The 18,556-nt window shown below is 53.2% G+C and overlaps 2 protein-coding genes across 2 annotated transcripts; both read right to left on the reverse strand.

Annotated features, from left to right (window-relative positions):
* Nucleotides 1-3,640: 3,640 nt before the first annotated feature.
* Nucleotides 3,641-8,897, reverse strand: LOC132364336 (double homeobox protein 4-like protein 4). Its single transcript, XM_059919952.1, has 5 exons — nt 8,855-8,897; nt 6,966-7,120; nt 5,413-5,533; nt 4,851-5,005; nt 3,641-4,330 (listed from the first exon to the last, which is right to left on the reverse strand). Exons 1-5 carry the CDS (start codon nt 8,895-8,897, stop codon nt 3,641-3,643), a joined length of 1,164 nt encoding a protein of 387 aa, XP_059775935.1.
* Nucleotides 8,898-11,964: 3,067 nt separating this feature from the next.
* Nucleotides 11,965-17,221, reverse strand: LOC132364337 (double homeobox protein 4-like protein 4). Its single transcript, XM_059919953.1, has 5 exons — nt 17,179-17,221; nt 15,290-15,444; nt 13,737-13,857; nt 13,175-13,329; nt 11,965-12,654 (listed from the first exon to the last, which is right to left on the reverse strand). Exons 1-5 carry the CDS (start codon nt 17,219-17,221, stop codon nt 11,965-11,967), a joined length of 1,164 nt encoding a protein of 387 aa, XP_059775936.1.
* Nucleotides 17,222-18,556: the final 1,335 nt, after the last annotated feature.

Below are 18,556 nucleotides of genomic sequence, written 5' to 3' on the forward strand. Positions count from 1 at the left end.
ACTCTCTTTTTCTTCTATTCTTAATACATACTGGATGTGGATTCTTTCCATGGACACCATGGAAGTTAACCAGTTCAAATGGAACACGAAACCAAAGAGAGCAAATCCGTAACAACAGCAAGAATAGAACATGGGAAACCAACTCAAAATCCCAAACACGGTCAACTGGAAAAGAGTGTCAGTTTAGTTGGGAACGTTTTCAAACACTCGTGTTCCGTTCAGTGCAACCACAGGCTGGGATTTTTGGTAGAGAAGCCATTGTCAGGCAACAGGCCTACCTACTTCCATGTCGATTTCAAGAAGGAAAACAAACGAACCATCAAACCAGAAATATGTACGTGAATTGCCCAAACCAAGGTGCATCCTTTTGCCCAACTGATTCCAGAAACATGTCCCAGCATATCTGTCCGTGCCAATTAGTGGTCATTGGGAAACTTCAACCTTCGTGGTGATCAACCCTTGGGGTGGGGAGGTGCATGAGTGTATTTGGAGGACCCAACCCCAGAGCCCAGATGCTGAGGGCAACGTACCTGTGGAGGTGCTGTATGTGCCGGACGAGCTCGACGAATCCATGGTGGGAGACCCACACGGATGGCATGGAAGCTGCTGGCCAACTGCTCAGTGCTGAGAAGCTCAGGATTTATAATGGATGAGGATGCCCCGCCCCTATTTATGTAAATAGCCGCAGATGGTGGGGAACCCTTCCTTGCAAATTGAGAACCTGGAAGGAATCCCGTGAGGCAAGTGGGCGTTGGAATGGAAGGCCTGTTCGGAGGCTCCCAGGTCTCTTTGAAGCTGCCGCCCTCGTCATCCTTTCCCAGAATGCTTGGGGTCCAGTGCTCTCTCGTTTTCACACCTTTTCACATTCCACACATAGTTTTGCTCTCCGTGGAATTCCCCAACTCTGAGTCCCTCACGCTTAGCTGTGTCACTGTACTTTCCAAAATGGAGAGAGAACCTGGAGCCTAGCTTTCCTCGAGTACGTTTCCCACTTCGTTCATCACCACCAGGACGTCATTGCCTCCCACTCTTAAAGCATTTCCTTGGCTGGGGTTTGAGTTCCCGATAATTCACACACTAAGCTTGACTGCTTATCTAGGGTCTACCCATGGTCCTCAACAGTTCGGGACTTTTTCAGAGGTACCCTGAAACCCACCCCCTTGCTCACATGCCATGGAGAGACCAGAGAAAGGGGCAGGCCACACGTGTAGGTTTCACAAGCCAAGGAACTTAATTTCAGTGCTTGTCCTTGGCGTCCACAAGACGAAGTCGGGTTCACTTTCACTGGTCAACTGGCATCTGGAAGAAGAAGAAGAGAGGAAGAAGAAGAGGAGGAGGAGGAGGAGGAAGAAGAAGAAGAGGAGGAAGAAGGAGAGGGATATGAAGCAAGTTATATGATGGATGATGACACAGCTTGGTTTGAAAGGAATGCTTTGGATTCCAAATACAACCATCCCAACATTTTCGGGGCGTTTGCGCTGCAGAGAATTGAAAACTTAGAAGCAAACAAACAAAACAACCACACAGAAACACAGAACCATCTCTAATGTGTTCTTCTGCCACCACGTGGATTAACATGAGGACAGTGAGCTTATTTAGAAACAGTGGGGAATTGGAGTAATTACACCACTAATTCGTGAAAATATGGCTGGGGCGTGTGTGTTTGTGTGATCTGTGTGTTTGATTTTCTGCACCCACCCACTAAGGGCGGTTGTCGGGTGGTCCCCGTGGACGGATGCCACCGGGGCTAGTAGGAGTCTGCAAGTCCCAGGAGGCCCAGGAGGATGTCCTGAGGAGGTGCAGGTCCTCGTCCCTTGCCCTCAAGTGCCAGAGATCAGAGGGGGGGGGGCGTGACCATCTTGTTGGATCAGGGTGGTTTTTCCCGAGAAGGTGGAAGTTTTGGCTGAGATAATCACGGAAACATGGGATTTGCTGGCTCCTCCCAGAAGGCACGGGCTTCCAGACTTGGACCGGCTCCCTCCTGGACAATCCAGGTGGGGTAAGCTTGCTTGGGAGAGTAGAAGCTTTGATCAGCATGGCAGCCAGGACATCCTGAGAGCCCGCAGGTGTGTTTATGCACAGTCCACCAGTGGCCTCCCTGTGGACGTTCCGCTGCCCGTCCCTGGGCTCCGAGATTTCGCTGGAGCAGCCAGCATTGAACCCCCAAGATGGTAAAGCCACAGCTCCTAGCTCTAGCTAGCGTCTGTGCAAGTCCTGCCACCCACAAGGATCTCAGTGTTTCCCGGCACACTGTGACCCAGTGTTCCTCCCGCCCTCTTGAAAGCACCATCTTTTCCATAAGCTGTCTCTTACCGCATCTCCAGTCATACTTGTCCTGACGCTATCGTGGCCAGATTCTTTGCCCAGAAGCCCTATGCCACCTGTATGGCCCTTGAAACTGACGTTTCCTTTCTGCCCAAGGGAAAGAAGGAGAGAGAGAGAGAGAGAGGAAGAGAGAGACAGAGAGGGAGAGAGACAGAGAGAGAGAGAGACAGAGAGAGAGGGCTGTATATTGCTCTAGAGCTCTGGAGAAAGGGGAGCCTAAGACAGAGGAGTGACTGGGAGGGAGCTGAGGACTAGATGTGTCTGCAGAGATATACACACTATAGAGCTAGAGACCCGGATGCAGTTGTAGCTAGAGACTCAGATACATCGGTGTACACACATTCAAGTGGCAACTCTCAGATTATTTTCCTACTTCGTGCCGCTGACACACCCATGCTGGACATGGGGAGCACGGATTGAGCCAATCGAGAATCACTCAACACAGAGTGTACGAGGCACATGTGTTGGAAAATATTTTTGAAAGAAGCAGTGGAAGGGATCACCTGCCACGACGTTACGATGCCACAGGCATTTGGTTTTTCAGTTCCTTTGTGCATCGCTTTAGTTGTAACACGGCTTATCTTTTGAGAGGTGTGCGCGTGTAGTGTGTGGCCGTAGACAGACAATGAGAGAGAGAGAGGGACGGAGAGAGATTATTTGCCTGCATAATAAACTGGGCACAGTTGTTACTATGAACTCTGGCAATGAAAGTGTTTGCATAGTTCTGTCCTTGTGTGCAAAGGGCGATACCCTTAGGAACCCTTCCACACCATGCACCCAGAAACCAAGTGAAGGTTGTCACTGAGAGACTGTTTTCTTGATTCCACTAGGGTGTGTTTGTGGCTACAAGCTACGGGACTAGACAGGGGCGTCTGGACCACCTTCCCATGCTGTCCCAGGCCAAGGGAGGGATTTCACCTCCCCGAGGAAATGCGGGAGAATACAAAGCGACCAAAGCACAACGAAGAACTTGAACTGAGTGCCAAGATTTATTGATTGGATCAATGGAATGTCACATACAACGGGGAAATCCAGTTCAGCCTTGGGTCCTCCTCGTTGTCATTGGAAGGCTAGAATTCCTTGAGGCTTCGGAGGTGGTGTCCCTCCTGGTGCCCATGCTTCCTGACAGTCCGTGTGGAGCATGGCATTGCTCGTAGACACAACGCAGTTGCGGTCGACAGTCTTCTTGCCTTGGTCGCCCTGCCAGACACTATCATGAGCGTTGCTTGTTCCTTCTCCTTTCTCTCGCCCGTGGCTCTGCCTCCCAGGAAAGGAGGCTTGAACGGGGCTCGGGGGAAGGTCTTCCTACCTCCCCCTAAGCCTGTGGCACTGGGGAGCCTGGCAGCATGTCGAGCAAGGCCTGGAATTCTTCCTCGCTGAGGGGGGCTTCCAGGGTTGCGGCAAGTTCCTCTTCCTCTGCGTCCGCATTCGGAAAAGGGCCTGCCTTGTCCAGAATGTCCGCGTCTGACAAGAGTTCATCCAGGAGGCTTGAGGAGCCTGGAAGGGCTGAGTGCTGGGGCTGTTGCTCCAGCTGGGGAGATGTCTCTTCACTTGAGGTTGGCTGCTGCGGCCAGAAGTGTGTCTCTGGGGGTGCAGGCGGCAAGATGTCCCCCTGGGCAGGCTGCCCACTGGCGATGACAGCATGTGTCCCTTCGCCCCACGGAACTGTGACCGGAAGAGGCTGCGGGTACTGGCATCCCTGAAGTGCTGCCAGGCTGGGCTGGACCACGATGAACATCAACGGGTGGCCCACACAGCACCCAGAGGCAGCCCCTGGCACAAGAAAGGTGGGGGAGAAAACAGGAGTGGCCGCAGCAAAGGACTGCGTGCTCTCAGGTGCATGAGAGGGAGGATAACGATGAGAGCTGCTATGGACAGTGGGCGGGGGGCTTTGGTCCGACAGGGCAGTCACGGCTGATGTGGCATCTGGTCCTTCGGCCAGGGCATTCACAGGCCCACTAGCGCTCTGCTTTGGGTGCCGAGCTCTTCGGTTCTGGAACCATATCTAGGGAACCATATGGGGAGACAGGAACATTAGCAGCGCGACAGTCCAGATCTACTTGCCGCCGCCCCATCCCCGGCCGGCCCCGCCCCGGCCCGCCCTGCCCTGCCCTGCCCTGCCCTGCCCTGCCCTCCAATCTGTCAGGTCCATGGCAAGTACTGGTGGGCCTCATCTAAGGGCCATTTAACCTAGAGCTTTCGCCTTGGCTCTTGAAAATGCGGGAGGACGTCAGGGCAGCACAGGACCCACCCCACCCCTCCCCACCCCTGGCTTTGAGGAGAGCCGTCATTGACCGGCTACAACCTCAGGCCCCTCCCTGGCTGCCCAGGACTTCCATTGCCCTCTCCTCTTCCGGAAAGGGATGCCTTCAGATCAGCCCCCTTAGTGTATTCGTAGGACGAAGGGAACCTCCTCCCAATCCCCCCTCGCCAAGCCTACCTATATCCAGCAGCAACACGTCACAAGGTTTAACACTCCTTCCTCGTGGGAGAAGCCAAGTCCCACCCACTGGTGGAGAACTTACCTGGATTCGAGGTTCGGGAATTCCTGTCTGGTGAGCCAATTCTTCCCTGGCAGCAATGGATGGAAATCGATCCCTCTCAAAGGCTTGCACAAGGACCCTTGTTTGAGAAGGAGAGATGAAAGTCCTCTTTCGCCTGGCCTCTCTTCCCAAGCTTTCTGAAGAAGAACACACAGAGAAGAGAGGACATTCAGGCCAATTGCAGCACATTCACGGCAGATGCAGTGTGTGGTATGTAGGAAGTGGTATGTCATAGATCAAGATCGATACATCGATACGTCTTATTCAGTGCTACGTGAAAATGCCCCATGTGATGGAAGAAGGGATTTCTGCACATCCGGGCAGGTTCCGGACCCGAAGATTCCAAGCCTTCCCGGCCATGCATCTCCCCACCCTCCAACAGGGCCATGATGCTCCTGTGTGGAACAGGAATGGGGCAAGAAGCCAAGATATCATGGTTTCCTCTCTGAAGCGTTCCTGGCCTCCCACGGTCATCCACGTTCAGAGATGATTGTGTCTCAAGGGGATGCTCGGGGGAAAGGCCTTTGGATTGCTGGGTACTTACCTCGAGTCAAAGCCTGAGGTGGTGGCGGCCGCAGCGGCTGCGACTGCCCTCCTTTGAAGGCATTCTCCGACAGCAATCGGCTCTGCTTTAGGCGTCTTCTTCGTTGGTTTTGAAACCAAACCTGGGTACAAAGAAAGAAAGCCTTGTCACTCAATGCTCATGCACGTACTTCCAAGATCGATTGCAGGGATGCACCACAGAACAAACGCACAAACGCGCCAGCCAGCCAGCCAGCCAGCAACAAGCCGACTACTGGAGACCCAGTATGGCCCCTCTGCCCCCAGTGGAAATAGTTACGAGTCAAAGGGACTGAACTCTCACTGGCAGGTAGAATGTAGACTCCCACTTTCACCTCTGAAGAAGTGCACCAGATTCCAGAATACACAATCTGTGTCCGTGAAAATAATCCTTCCTCTTCGAGTCACCTTACTGGTGCCCAGAGTAATGACTTGTGACACAGGAGGAGACAATGCTTGCTTTCCCACAGTCAGAATGGGCTGGATAGCTACCTCTCTCTCTCTCTCTCTCTCTCTCTCTCTCTCTCCCCCGCCCCACCCCTCCTCATCAAAACTACCAGTTTCTCTCTGGGTCTTTTGGTCTCCGTCTACGATTCTCCGCATCTACCTGTTGACGTCTGTCTCTGTTGCCACCCGCCCGCCTGCCCACCTGCCTGCCTGCCTGCCTTCCCCTCTCTCTGTCTCTGTCCCAGGCTCTCAGGCTCAATCTCCTTTCCCTCATTTGCTCTCTTTGCCTCCCCTTTGGCATGGTCCATGCCCGATTCATGGTTCCCTGCCTCTCTTATGTCCCCACAGGCGGTACTGTCTCATAACACGCAATCATATCCATTAGCAAGTGCCCCCATGAAAACCACACTTCCCATGCTGCCTGGGAACTACTCATTGACAGTCACTTCTCAGGGACTACATGCCTCCATCACTCTTAGGTCAGGAGACTCTTATGTACCCGCTCCCCATCTTCAGAATATGTGTCCTTGTCTTCAACAGTGAAGCCGTGTGCATGCTACCTCATTCCCCGAGGCCGAAGTGCAGTGTGGACCTGTGCTTGTGTGCGTGTGTGTGTGCATGTTTTTAGACGTTTCTGACGGTGGTGTGTGGAAAATGTGACGCCCTGAGAAAACGTGTTCGTAGGGAAAGCCAATCAGTCTTTGGCGACGCTTTGTAAGGTCGCAGGCGAGGTGTTCCTACCTTTGGTGACTCCTCTCCAACCTGCCCAGAGAGGGAAGTCTTCAGCACGGCTAGTTCCTCGGAGGCCAGCCATCAAGGGAACACCTCCCTGGCACCACCAGGCCCTCCTGCCTCCTTGGCCCCTCGCCCTTTATTCTTGACCACCCATTTGAATGGACCTCTCGCCACACAGCTCAGTCTGGCCACGTTTTCCAAAGGGAGCCACCTTCCTTGCCAAGATTCGAGTCCCTGCTGTCTGGAGCACCCAGAAGAGGAAGCCCCAAGGGCAAGGACTCCAGCTGGCATAGGGCGACTTGCGTCTGGACATGGACCCCGAGAGGGAGGATGGATCGAGAGACTCGGACGTACCTGAATTCTGCTTTCTGGAATGCCCAGTTCTCGTGCCAGCCGTTCTCTGGTCGTTATCCCGGGGTAGGGGTTCTGTTGAAAGAGTGCTTGCAGGGTGTCCTTCTGACTCAGCCTCAGAACCAGCCTCCTCCTTCGAGATGGTCTTGAGAGTCGGCCTGTGGGAGAGAAAAGGGGGAATGTGTCAGGGGCGAATCCATGGAGGTGCAAACCAATGGTACCGGCACAGCGCTGGTCTTTGTGCCACGTGAAAAATCTCTAAGCCAGGGGAAGACTCTGCATTTGGAACAACCGTGGGCACACCCTGAAAGCCACGCTGAGTGGGACTCTGTGGGCTCAAGCTAAGCTGAGGGTCAAGGCTAGGGGGATCCCCCCACCACTCGCCAAGGATCCACAGGGCGCCATGCAAGCAGAAGGGGAAAGCCCTAGAAAAACAGGCTAACGTGACCAAAATGGGTGGAAGGATTGTCCACCTGTGGAGGCCTCAGAAAGTCTTGATGGCTCCTACCAGATTTACCTTGACCTCTATGCTAACGAGAGGAGCCCGGCTTCTGGCCTGTCATACGCACAGGGCACATCCGCTTTCACTATTTGAAAGGAAATGAGACGAAAGCCAAACGAAGCCAGACAAACACACAAGCCAACCCCAAACACAGAACTCACTAGGAGATTGTTAAGAAGACCCAATTTTTTGAGATAAGGACCAACGTGGGGCCCCGTCTGATGGCGCCCACCCACCCACACACCCACAACAGCCCAGTATTCTTCGGAAGATGAGTTTCCCTTTCCAGGCACCAAGGTCTTGCTGACTCGCCCTGTGTGCGTGCTATTCTTTCAGTTGGGCAGCCTTGAAGGGCTGCCCCCATCCCTGTCCTATTTGAGGTTGCGTCTTTCTGGTGGCAAGGGAATAGATGGGTGTTTGTTTCCTGCCTTCTAAGGCGGGAGCCGGGTGTGATGGCCAGGGTGGGTGTGGTTTCAGGCACGTCCTGCACATCCTTGAGATTTGAGTTTCCTGAACTCTCTCCAACTCTAGGACAACACCAACCCTTCTGCAAGGGCCACCCGCTCTAGCAGCTGGCAGCTGGTGACGTAGGGTCGTCTCCAGGTCTCGCGCTGGAAGGAGACAAGGCAAGGCAAGGGTTTCGGACCCCCAACGGGGACTTCCTTTAAAAGCGCCCTTCCTTCCTGCCAGCTCCAAGGAAAATCTTTGGAAAGCACTCAAGGAACGAACGTGTCACACTGCGGATTTTGCCTTTCCAGAGGCTCCTGCACTGGCTACCTTGGAGTCCAATGAGAGACAGTTCGAGTGCTCCTGGAATCTCTGTTTCCCAGGCTCTAGCTTTCAGTTGTGCTCAAAGAAAAACTCTCTTTTTCTTCTATTCTTAATACATACTGGATGTGGATTCTTTCCATGGACACCATGGAAGTTAACCAGTTCAAATGGAACACGAAACCAAAGAGAGCAAATCCGTAACAACAGCAAGAATAGAACATGGGAAACCAACTCAAAATCCCAAACACGGTCAACTGGAAAAGAGTGTCAGTTTAGTTGGGAACGTTTTCAAACACTCGTGTTCCGTTCAGTGCAACCACAGGCTGGGATTTTTGGTAGAGAAGCCATTGTCAGGCAACAGGCCTACCTACTTCCATGTCGATTTCAAGAAGGAAAACAAACGAACCATCAAACCAGAAATATGTACGTGAATTGCCCAAACCAAGGTGCATCCTTTTGCCCAACTGATTCCAGAAACATGTCCCAGCATATCTGTCCGTGCCAATTAGTGGTCATTGGGAAACTTCAACCTTCGTGGTGATCAACCCTTGGGGTGGGGAGGTGCATGAGTGTATTTGGAGGACCCAACCCCAGAGCCCAGATGCTGAGGGCAACGTACCTGTGGAGGTGCTGTATGTGCCGGACGAGCTCGACGAATCCATGGTGGGAGACCCACACGGATGGCATGGAAGCTGCTGGCCAACTGCTCAGTGCTGAGAAGCTCAGGATTTATAATGGATGAGGATGCCCCGCCCCTATTTATGTAAATAGCCGCAGATGGTGGGGAACCCTTCCTTGCAAATTGAGAACCTGGAAGGAATCCCGTGAGGCAAGTGGGCGTTGGAATGGAAGGCCTGTTCGGAGGCTCCCAGGTCTCTTTGAAGCTGCCGCCCTCGTCATCCTTTCCCAGAATGCTTGGGGTCCAGTGCTCTCTCGTTTTCACACCTTTTCACATTCCACACATAGTTTTGCTCTCCGTGGAATTCCCCAACTCTGAGTCCCTCACGCTTAGCTGTGTCACTGTACTTTCCAAAATGGAGAGAGAACCTGGAGCCTAGCTTTCCTCGAGTACGTTTCCCACTTCGTTCATCACCACCAGGACGTCATTGCCTCCCACTCTTAAAGCATTTCCTTGGCTGGGGTTTGAGTTCCCGATAATTCACACACTAAGCTTGACTGCTTATCTAGGGTCTACCCATGGTCCTCAACAGTTCGGGACTTTTTCAGAGGTACCCTGAAACCCACCCCCTTGCTCACATGCCATGGAGAGACCAGAGAAAGGGGAAGGCCACACGTGTAGGTTTCACAAGCCAAGGAACTTAATTTCAGTGCTTGTCCTTGGCGTCCACAAGACGAAGTCGGGTTCACTTTCACTGGTCAACTGGCATCTGGAAGAAGAAGAAGAGAGGAAGAAGAAGAGGAGGAGGAGGAGGAGGAAGAAGAAGAAGAGGAGGAAGAAGGAGAGGGATATGAAGCAAGTTATATGATGGATGATGACACAGCTTGGTTTGAAAGGAATGCTTTGGATTCCAAATACAACCATCCCAACATTTTCGGGGCGTTTGCGCTGCAGAGAATTGAAAACTTAGAAGCAAACAAACAAAACAACCACACAGAAACACAGAACCATCTCTAATGTGTTCTTCTGCCACCACGTGGATTAACATGAGGACAGTGAGCTTATTTAGAAACAGTGGGGAATTGGAGTAATTACACCACTAATTCGTGAAAATATGGCTGGGGCGTGTGTGTTTGTGTGATCTGTGTGTTTGATTTTCTGCACCCACCCACTAAGGGCGGTTGTCGGGTGGTCCCCGTGGACGGATGCCACCGGGGCTAGTAGGAGTCTGCAAGTCCCAGGAGGCCCAGGAGGATGTCCTGAGGAGGTGCAGGTCCTCGTCCCTTGCCCTCAAGTGCCAGAGATCAGAGGGGGGGGGGCGTGACCATCTTGTTGGATCAGGGTGGTTTTTCCCGAGAAGGTGGAAGTTTTGGCTGAGATAATCACGGAAACATGGGATTTGCTGGCTCCTCCCAGAAGGCACGGGCTTCCAGACTTGGACCGGCTCCCTCCTGGACAATCCAGGTGGGGTAAGCTTGCTTGGGAGAGTAGAAGCTTTGATCAGCATGGCAGCCAGGACATCCTGAGAGCCCGCAGGTGTGTTTATGCACAGTCCACCAGTGGCCTCCCTGTGGACGTTCCGCTGCCCGTCCCTGGGCTCCGAGATTTCGCTGGAGCAGCCAGCATTGAACCCCCAAGATGGTAAAGCCACAGCTCCTAGCTCTAGCTAGCGTCTGTGCAAGTCCTGCCACCCACAAGGATCTCAGTGTTTCCCGGCACACTGCTGTGACATGTTCCTCCCGCCCTCTTGAAAGCACCATCTTTTCCATAAGCTGTCTCTTACCGCATCTCCAGTCATACTTGTCCTGACGCTATCGTGGCCAGATTCTTTGCCCAGAAGCCCTATGCCACCTGTATGGCCCTTGAAACTGACGTTTCCTTTCTGCCCAAGGGAAAGAAGGAGAGAGAGAGAGAGAGAGGAAGAGAGAGACAGAGAGGGAGAGAGACAGAGAGAGAGAGAGACAGAGAGAGAGGGCTGTATATTGCTCTAGAGCTCTGGAGAAAGGGGAGCCTAAGACAGAGGAGTGACTGGGAGGGAGCTGAGGACTAGATGTGTCTGCAGAGATATACACACTATAGAGCTAGAGACCCGGATGCAGTTGTAGCTAGAGACTCAGATACATCGGTGTACACACATTCAAGTGGCAACTCTCAGATTATTTTCCTACTTCGTGCCGCTGACACACCCATGCTGGACATGGGGAGCACGGATTGAGCCAATCGAGAATCACTCAACACAGAGTGTACGAGGCACATGTGTTGGAAAATATTTTTGAAAGAAGCAGTGGAAGGGATCACCTGCCACGACGTTACGATGCCACAGGCATTTGGTTTTTCAGTTCCTTTGTGCATCGCTTTAGTTGTAACACGGCTTATCTTTTGAGAGGTGTGCGCGTGTAGTGTGTGGCCGTAGACAGACAATGAGAGAGAGAGAGGGACGGAGAGAGATTATTTGCCTGCATAATAAACTGGGCACAGTTGTTACTATGAACTCTGGCAATGAAAGTGTTTGCATAGTTCTGTCCTTGTGTGCAAAGGGCGATACCCTTAGGAACCCTTCCACACCATGCACCCAGAAACCAAGTGAAGGTTGTCACTGAGAGACTGTTTTCTTGATTCCACTAGGGTGTGTTTGTGGCTACAAGCTACGGGACTAGACAGGGGCGTCTGGACCACCTTCCCATGCTGTCCCAGGCCAAGGGAGGGATTTCACCTCCCCGAGGAAATGCGGGAGAATACAAAGCGACCAAAGCACAACGAAGAACTTGAACTGAGTGCCAAGATTTATTGATTGGATCAATGGAATGTCACATACAACGGGGAAATCCAGTTCAGCCTTGGGTCCTCCTCGTTGTCATTGGAAGGCTAGAATTCCTTGAGGCTTCGGAGGTGGTGTCCCTCCTGGTGCCCATGCTTCCTGACAGTCCGTGTGGAGCATGGCATTGCTCGTAGACACAACGCAGTTGCGGTCGACAGTCTTCTTGCCTTGGTCGCCCTGCCAGACACTATCATGAGCGTTGCTTGTTCCTTCTCCTTTCTCTCGCCCGTGGCTCTGCCTCCCAGGAAAGGAGGCTTGAACGGGGCTCGGGGGAAGGTCTTCCTACCTCCCCCTAAGCCTGTGGCACTGGGGAGCCTGGCAGCATGTCGAGCAAGGCCTGGAATTCTTCCTCGCTGAGGGGGGCTTCCAGGGTTGCGGCAAGTTCCTCTTCCTCTGCGTCCGCATTCGGAAAAGGGCCTGCCTTGTCCAGAATGTCCGCGTCTGACAAGAGTTCATCCAGGAGGCTTGAGGAGCCTGGAAGGGCTGAGTGCTGGGGCTGTTGCTCCAGCTGGGGAGATGTCTCTTCACTTGAGGTTGGCTGCTGCGGCCAGAAGTGTGTCTCTGGGGGTGCAGGCGGCAAGATGTCCCCCTGGGCAGGCTGCCCACTGGCGATGACAGCATGTGTCCCTTCGCCCCACGGAACTGTGACCGGAAGAGGCTGCGGGTACTGGCATCCCTGAAGTGCTGCCAGGCTGGGCTGGACCACGATGAACATCAACGGGTGGCCCACACAGCACCCAGAGGCAGCCCCTGGCACAAGAAAGGTGGGGGAGAAAACAGGAGTGGCCGCAGCAAAGGACTGCGTGCTCTCAGGTGCATGAGAGGGAGGATAACGATGAGAGCTGCTATGGACAGTGGGCGGGGGGCTTTGGTCCGACAGGGCAGTCACGGCTGATGTGGCATCTGGTCCTTCGGCCAGGGCATTCACAGGCCCACTAGCGCTCTGCTTTGGGTGCCGAGCTCTTCGGTTCTGGAACCATATCTAGGGAACCATATGGGGAGACAGGAACATTAGCAGCGCGACAGTCCAGATCTACTTGCCGCCGCCCCATCCCCGGCCGGCCCCGCCCCGGCCCGCCCTGCCCTGCCCTGCCCTGCCCTGCCCTGCCCTCCAATCTGTCAGGTCCATGGCAAGTACTGGTGGGCCTCATCTAAGGGCCATTTAACCTAGAGCTTTCGCCTTGGCTCTTGAAAATGCGGGAGGACGTCAGGGCAGCACAGGACCCACCCCACCCCTCCCCACCCCTGGCTTTGAGGAGAGCCGTCATTGACCGGCTACAACCTCAGGCCCCTCCCTGGCTGCCCAGGACTTCCATTGCCCTCTCCTCTTCCGGAAAGGGATGCCTTCAGATCAGCCCCCTTAGTGTATTCGTAGGACGAAGGGAACCTCCTCCCAATCCCCCCTCGCCAAGCCTACCTATATCCAGCAGCAACACGTCACAAGGTTTAACACTCCTTCCTCGTGGGAGAAGCCAAGTCCCACCCACTGGTGGAGAACTTACCTGGATTCGAGGTTCGGGAATTCCTGTCTGGTGAGCCAATTCTTCCCTGGCAGCAATGGATGGAAATCGATCCCTCTCAAAGGCTTGCACAAGGACCCTTGTTTGAGAAGGAGAGATGAAAGTCCTCTTTCGCCTGGCCTCTCTTCCCAAGCTTTCTGAAGAAGAACACACAGAGAAGAGAGGACATTCAGGCCAATTGCAGCACATTCACGGCAGATGCAGTGTGTGGTATGTAGGAAGTGGTATGTCATAGATCAAGATCGATACATCGATACGTCTTATTCAGTGCTACGTGAAAATGCCCCATGTGATGGAAGAAGGGATTTCTGCACATCCGGGCAGGTTCCGGACCCGAAGATTCCAAGCCTTCCCGGCCATGCATCTCCCCACCCTCCAACAGGGCCATGATGCTCCTGTGTGGAACAGGAATGGGGCAAGAAGCCAAGATATCATGGTTTCCTCTCTGAAGCGTTCCTGGCCTCCCACGGTCATCCACGTTCAGAGATGATTGTGTCTCAAGGGGATGCTCGGGGGAAAGGCCTTTGGATTGCTGGGTACTTACCTCGAGTCAAAGCCTGAGGTGGTGGCGGCCGCAGCGGCTGCGACTGCCCTCCTTTGAAGGCATTCTCCGACAGCAATCGGCTCTGCTTTAGGCGTCTTCTTCGTTGGTTTTGAAACCAAACCTGGGTACAAAGAAAGAAAGCCTTGTCACTCAATGCTCATGCACGTACTTCCAAGATCGATTGCAGGGATGCACCACAGAACAAACGCACAAACGCGCCAGCCAGCCAGCCAGCCAGCAACAAGCCGACTACTGGAGACCCAGTATGGCCCCTCTGCCCCCAGTGGAAATAGTTACGAGTCAAAGGGACTGAACTCTCACTGGCAGGTAGAATGTAGACTCCCACTTTCACCTCTGAAGAAGTGCACCAGATTCCAGAATACACAATCTGTGTCCGTGAAAATAATCCTTCCTCTTCGAGTCACCTTACTGGTGCCCAGAGTAATGACTTGTGACACAGGAGGAGACAATGCTTGCTTTCCCACAGTCAGAATGGGCTGGATAGCTACCTCTCTCTCTCTCTCTCTCTCTCTCTCTCTCTCTCCCCCGCCCCACCCCTCCTCATCAAAACTACCAGTTTCTCTCTGGGTCTTTTGGTCTCCGTCTACGATTCTCCGCATCTACCTGTTGACGTCTGTCTCTGTTGCCACCCGCCCGCCTGCCCACCTGCCTGCCTGCCTGCCTTCCCCTCTCTCTGTCTCTGTCCCAGGCTCTCAGGCTCAATCTCCTTTCCCTCATTTGCTCTCTTTGCCTCCCCTTTGGCATGGTCCATGCCCGATTCATGGTTCCCTGCCTCTCTTATGTCCCCACAGGCGGTACTGTCTCATAACACGCAATCATATCCATTAGCAAGTGCCCCCATGAAAACCACACTTCCCATGCTGCCTGGGAACTACTCATTGACAGTCACTTCTCAGGGACTACATGCCTCCATCACTCTTAGGTCAGGAGACTCTTATGTACCCGCTCCCCATCTTCAGAATATGTGTCCTTGTCTTCAACAGTGAAGCCGTGTGCATGCTACCTCATTCCCCGAGGCCGAAGTGCAGTGTGGACCTGTGCTTGTGTGCGTGTGTGTGTGCATGTTTTTAGACGTTTCTGACGGTGGTGTGTGGAAAATGTGACGCCCTGAGAAAACGTGTTCGTAGGGAAAGCCAATCAGTCTTTGGCGACGCTTTGTAAGGTCGCAGGCGAGGTGTTCCTACCTTTGGTGACTCCTCTCCAACCTGCCCAGAGAGGGAAGTCTTCAGCACGGCTAGTTCCTCGGAGGCCAGCCATCAAGGGAACACCTCCCTGGCACCACCAGGCCCTCCTGCCTCCTTGGCCCCTCGCCCTTTATTCTTGACCACCCATTTGAATGGACCTCTCGCCACACAGCTCAGTCTGGCCACGTTTTCCAAAGGGAGCCACCTTCCTTGCCAAGATTCGAGTCCCTGCTGTCTGGAGCACCCAGAAGAGGAAGCCCCAAGGGCAAGGACTCCAGCTGGCATAGGGCGACTTGCGTCTGGACATGGACCCCGAGAGGGAGGATGGATCGAGAGACTCGGACGTACCTGAATTCTGCTTTCTGGAATGCCCAGTTCTCGTGCCAGCCGTTCTCTGGTCGTTATCCCGGGGTAGGGGTTCTGTTGAAAGAGTGCTTGCAGGGTGTCCTTCTGACTCAGCCTCAGAACCAGCCTCCTCCTTCGAGATGGTCTTGAGAGTCGGCCTGTGGGAGAGAAAAGGGGGAATGTGTCAGGGGCGAATCCATGGAGGTGCAAACCAATGGTACCGGCACAGCGCTGGTCTTTGTGCCACGTGAAAAATCTCTAAGCCAGGGGAAGACTCTGCATTTGGAACAACCGTGGGCACACCCTGAAAGCCACGCTGAGTGGGACTCTGTGGGCTCAAGCTAAGCTGAGGGTCAAGGCTAGGGGGATCCCCCCACCACTCGCCAAGGATCCACAGGGCGCCATGCAAGCAGAAGGGGAAAGCCCTAGAAAAACAGGCTAACGTGACCAAAATGGGTGGAAGGATTGTCCACCTGTGGAGGCCTCAGAAAGTCTTGATGGCTCCTACCAGATTTACCTTGACCTCTATGCTAACGAGAGGAGCCCGGCTTCTGGCCTGTCATACGCACAGGGCACATCCGCTTTCACTATTTGAAAGGAAATGAGACGAAAGCCAAACGAAGCCAGACAAACACACAAGCCAACCCCAAACACAGAACTCACTAGGAGATTGTTAAGAAGACCCAATTTTTTGAGATAAGGACCAACGTGGGGCCCCGTCTGATGGCGCCCACCCACCCACACACCCACAACAGCCCAGTATTCTTCGGAAGATGAGTTTCCCTTTCCAGGCACCAAGGTCTTGCTGACTCGCCCTGTGTGCGTGCTATTCTTTCAGTTGGGCAGCCTTGAAGGGCTGCCCCCATCCCTGTCCTATTTGAGGTTGCGTCTTTCTGGTGGCAAGGGAATAGATGGGTGTTTGTTTCCTGCCTTCTAAGGCGGGAGCCGGGTGTGATGGCCAGGGTGGGTGTGGTTTCAGGCACGTCCTGCACATCCTTGAGATTTGAGTTTCCTGAACTCTCTCCAACTCTAGGACAACACCAACCCTTCTGCAAGGGCCACCCGCTCTAGCAGCTGGCAGCTGGTGACGTAGGGTCGTCTCCAGGTCTCGCGCTGGAAGGAGACAAGGCAAGGCAAGGGTTTCGGACCCCCAACGGGGACTTCCTTTAAAAGCGCCCTTCCTTCCTGCCAGCTCCAAGGAAAATCTTTGGAAAGCACTCAAGGAACGAACGTGTCACACTGCGGATTTTGCCTTTCCAGAGGCTCCTGCACTGGCTACCTTGGAGTCCAATGAGAGACAGTTCGAGTGCTCCTGGAATCTCTGTTTCCCAGGCTCTAGCTTTCAGTTGTGCTCAAAGAAAAACTCTCTTTTTCTTCTATTCTTAATACATACTGGATGTGGATTCTTTCCATGGACACCATGGAAGTTAACCAGTTCAAATGGAACACGAAACCAAAGAGAGCAAATCCGTAACAACAGCAAGAATAGAACATGGGAAACCAACTCAAAATCCCAAACACGGTCAACTGGAAAAGAGTGTCAGTTTAGTTGGGAACGTTTTCAAACACTCGTGTTCCGTTCAGTGCAACCACAGGCTGGGATTTTTGGTAGAGAAGCCATTGTCAGGCAACAGGCCTACCTACTTCCATGTCGATTTCAAGAAGGAAAACAAACGAACCATCAAACCAGAAATATGTACGTGAATTGCCCAAACCAAGGTGCATCCTTTTGCCCAACTGATTCCAGAAACATGTCCCAGCATATCTGTCCGTGCCAATTAGTGGTCATTGGGAAACTTCAACCTTCGTGGTGATCAACCCTTGGGGTGGGGAGGTGCATGAGTGTATTTGGAGGACCCAACCCCAGAGCCCAGATGCTGAGGGCAACGTACCTGTGGAGGTGCTGTATGTGCCGGACGAGCTCGACGAATCCATGGTGGGAGACCCACACGGATGGCATGGAAGCTGCTGGCCAACTGCTCAGTGCTGAGAAGCTCAGGATTTATAATGGATGAGGATGCCCCGCCCCTATTTATGTAAATAGCCGCAGATGGTGGGGAACCCTTCCTTGCAAATTGAGAACCTGGAAGGAATCCCGTGAGGCAAGTGGGCGTTGGAATGGAAGGCCTGTTCGGAGGCTCCCAGGTCTCTTTGAAGCTGCCGCCCTCGTCATCCTTTCCCAGAATGCTTGGGGTCCAGTGCTCTCTCGTTTTCACACCTTTTCACATTCCACACATAGTTTTGCTCTCCGTGGAATTCCCCAACTCTGAGTCCCTCACGCTTAGCTGTGTCACTGTACTTTCCAAAATGGAGAGAGAACCTGGAGCCTAGCTTTCCTCGAGTACGTTTCCCACTTCGTTCATCACCACCAGGACGTCATTGCCTCCCACTCTTAAAGCATTTCCTTGGCTGGGGTTTGAGTTCCCGATAATTCACACACTAAGCTTGACTGCTTATCTAGGGTCTACCCATGGTCCTCAACAGTTCGGGACTTTTTCAGAGGTACCCTGAAACCCACCCCCTTGCTCACATGCCATGGAGAGACCAGAGAAAGGGGCAGGCCACACGTGTAGGTTTCACAAGCCAAGGAACTTAATTTCAGTGCTTGTCCTTGGCGTCCACAAGACGAAGTCGGGTTCACTTTCACTGGTCAACTGGCATCTGGAAGAAGAAGAAGAGAGGAAGAAGAAGAGGAGGAGGAGGAGGAGGAAGAAGAAGAAGAGGAGGAAGAAGGAGAGGGATATGAAGCAAGTTATATGATGGATGATGACACAGCTTGGTTTGAAAGGAATGCTTTGGATTCCAAATACAACCATCCCAACATTTTCGGGGCGTTTGCGCTGCAGAGAATTGAAAACTTAGAAGCAAACAAACAAAACAACCACACAGAAACACAGAACCATCTCTAATGTGTTCTTCTGCCACCACGTGGATTAACATGAGGACAGTGAGCTTATTTAGAAACAGTGGGGAATTGGAGTAATTACACCACTAATTCGTGAAAATATGGCTGGGGCGTGTGTGTTTGTGTGATCTGTGTGTTTGATTTTCTGCACCCACCCACTAAGGGCGGTTGTCGGGTGGTCCCCGTGGACGGATGCCACCGGGGCTAGTAGGAGTCTGCAAGTCCCAGGAGGCCCAGGAGGATGTCCTGAGGAGGTGCAGGTCCTCGTCCCTTGCCCTCAAGTGCCAGAGATCAGAGGGGGGGGGGCGTGACCATCTTGTTGGATCAGGGTGGTTTTTCCCGAGAAGGTGGAAGTTTTGGCTGAG

This window comes from Balaenoptera ricei, chromosome 4, assembly GCF_028023285.1.
Source record: "Balaenoptera ricei isolate mBalRic1 chromosome 4, mBalRic1.hap2, whole genome shotgun sequence".
Classification (NCBI taxonomy): domain Eukaryota; kingdom Metazoa; phylum Chordata; class Mammalia; order Artiodactyla; family Balaenopteridae; genus Balaenoptera; species Balaenoptera ricei.

Excerpts from the sequence above, each read along its gene's own strand:
- LOC132364336 (XM_059919952.1), bottom strand. The coding sequence starts at position 8,897 with ATGGATTCGTCGAGCTCGTCCGGCACATACAGCACCTCCACAG. Across the intron at positions 7,121-8,854 it reads CACATACAGCACCTCCACAG|GCCGACTCTCAAGACCATCT; the intron begins GTACGTTGCCCT and ends TCTCTCCCACAG. Across the intron at positions 5,006-5,412 it reads ACCTCAGGCTTTGACTCGAG|AAAGCTTGGGAAGAGAGGCC; the intron begins GTAAGTACCCAG and ends GTTCTTCTTCAG.
- LOC132364337 (XM_059919953.1), bottom strand. The coding sequence starts at position 17,221 with ATGGATTCGTCGAGCTCGTCCGGCACATACAGCACCTCCACAG. Across the intron at positions 13,858-15,289 it reads TTCCAGAAAGCAGAATTCAG|GTTTGGTTTCAAAACCAACG; the intron begins GTACGTCCGAGT and ends CTTTGTACCCAG. Across the intron at positions 12,655-13,174 it reads TTCCCGAACCTCGAATCCAG|ATATGGTTCCAGAACCGAAG; the intron begins GTAAGTTCTCCA and ends ATGGTTCCCTAG.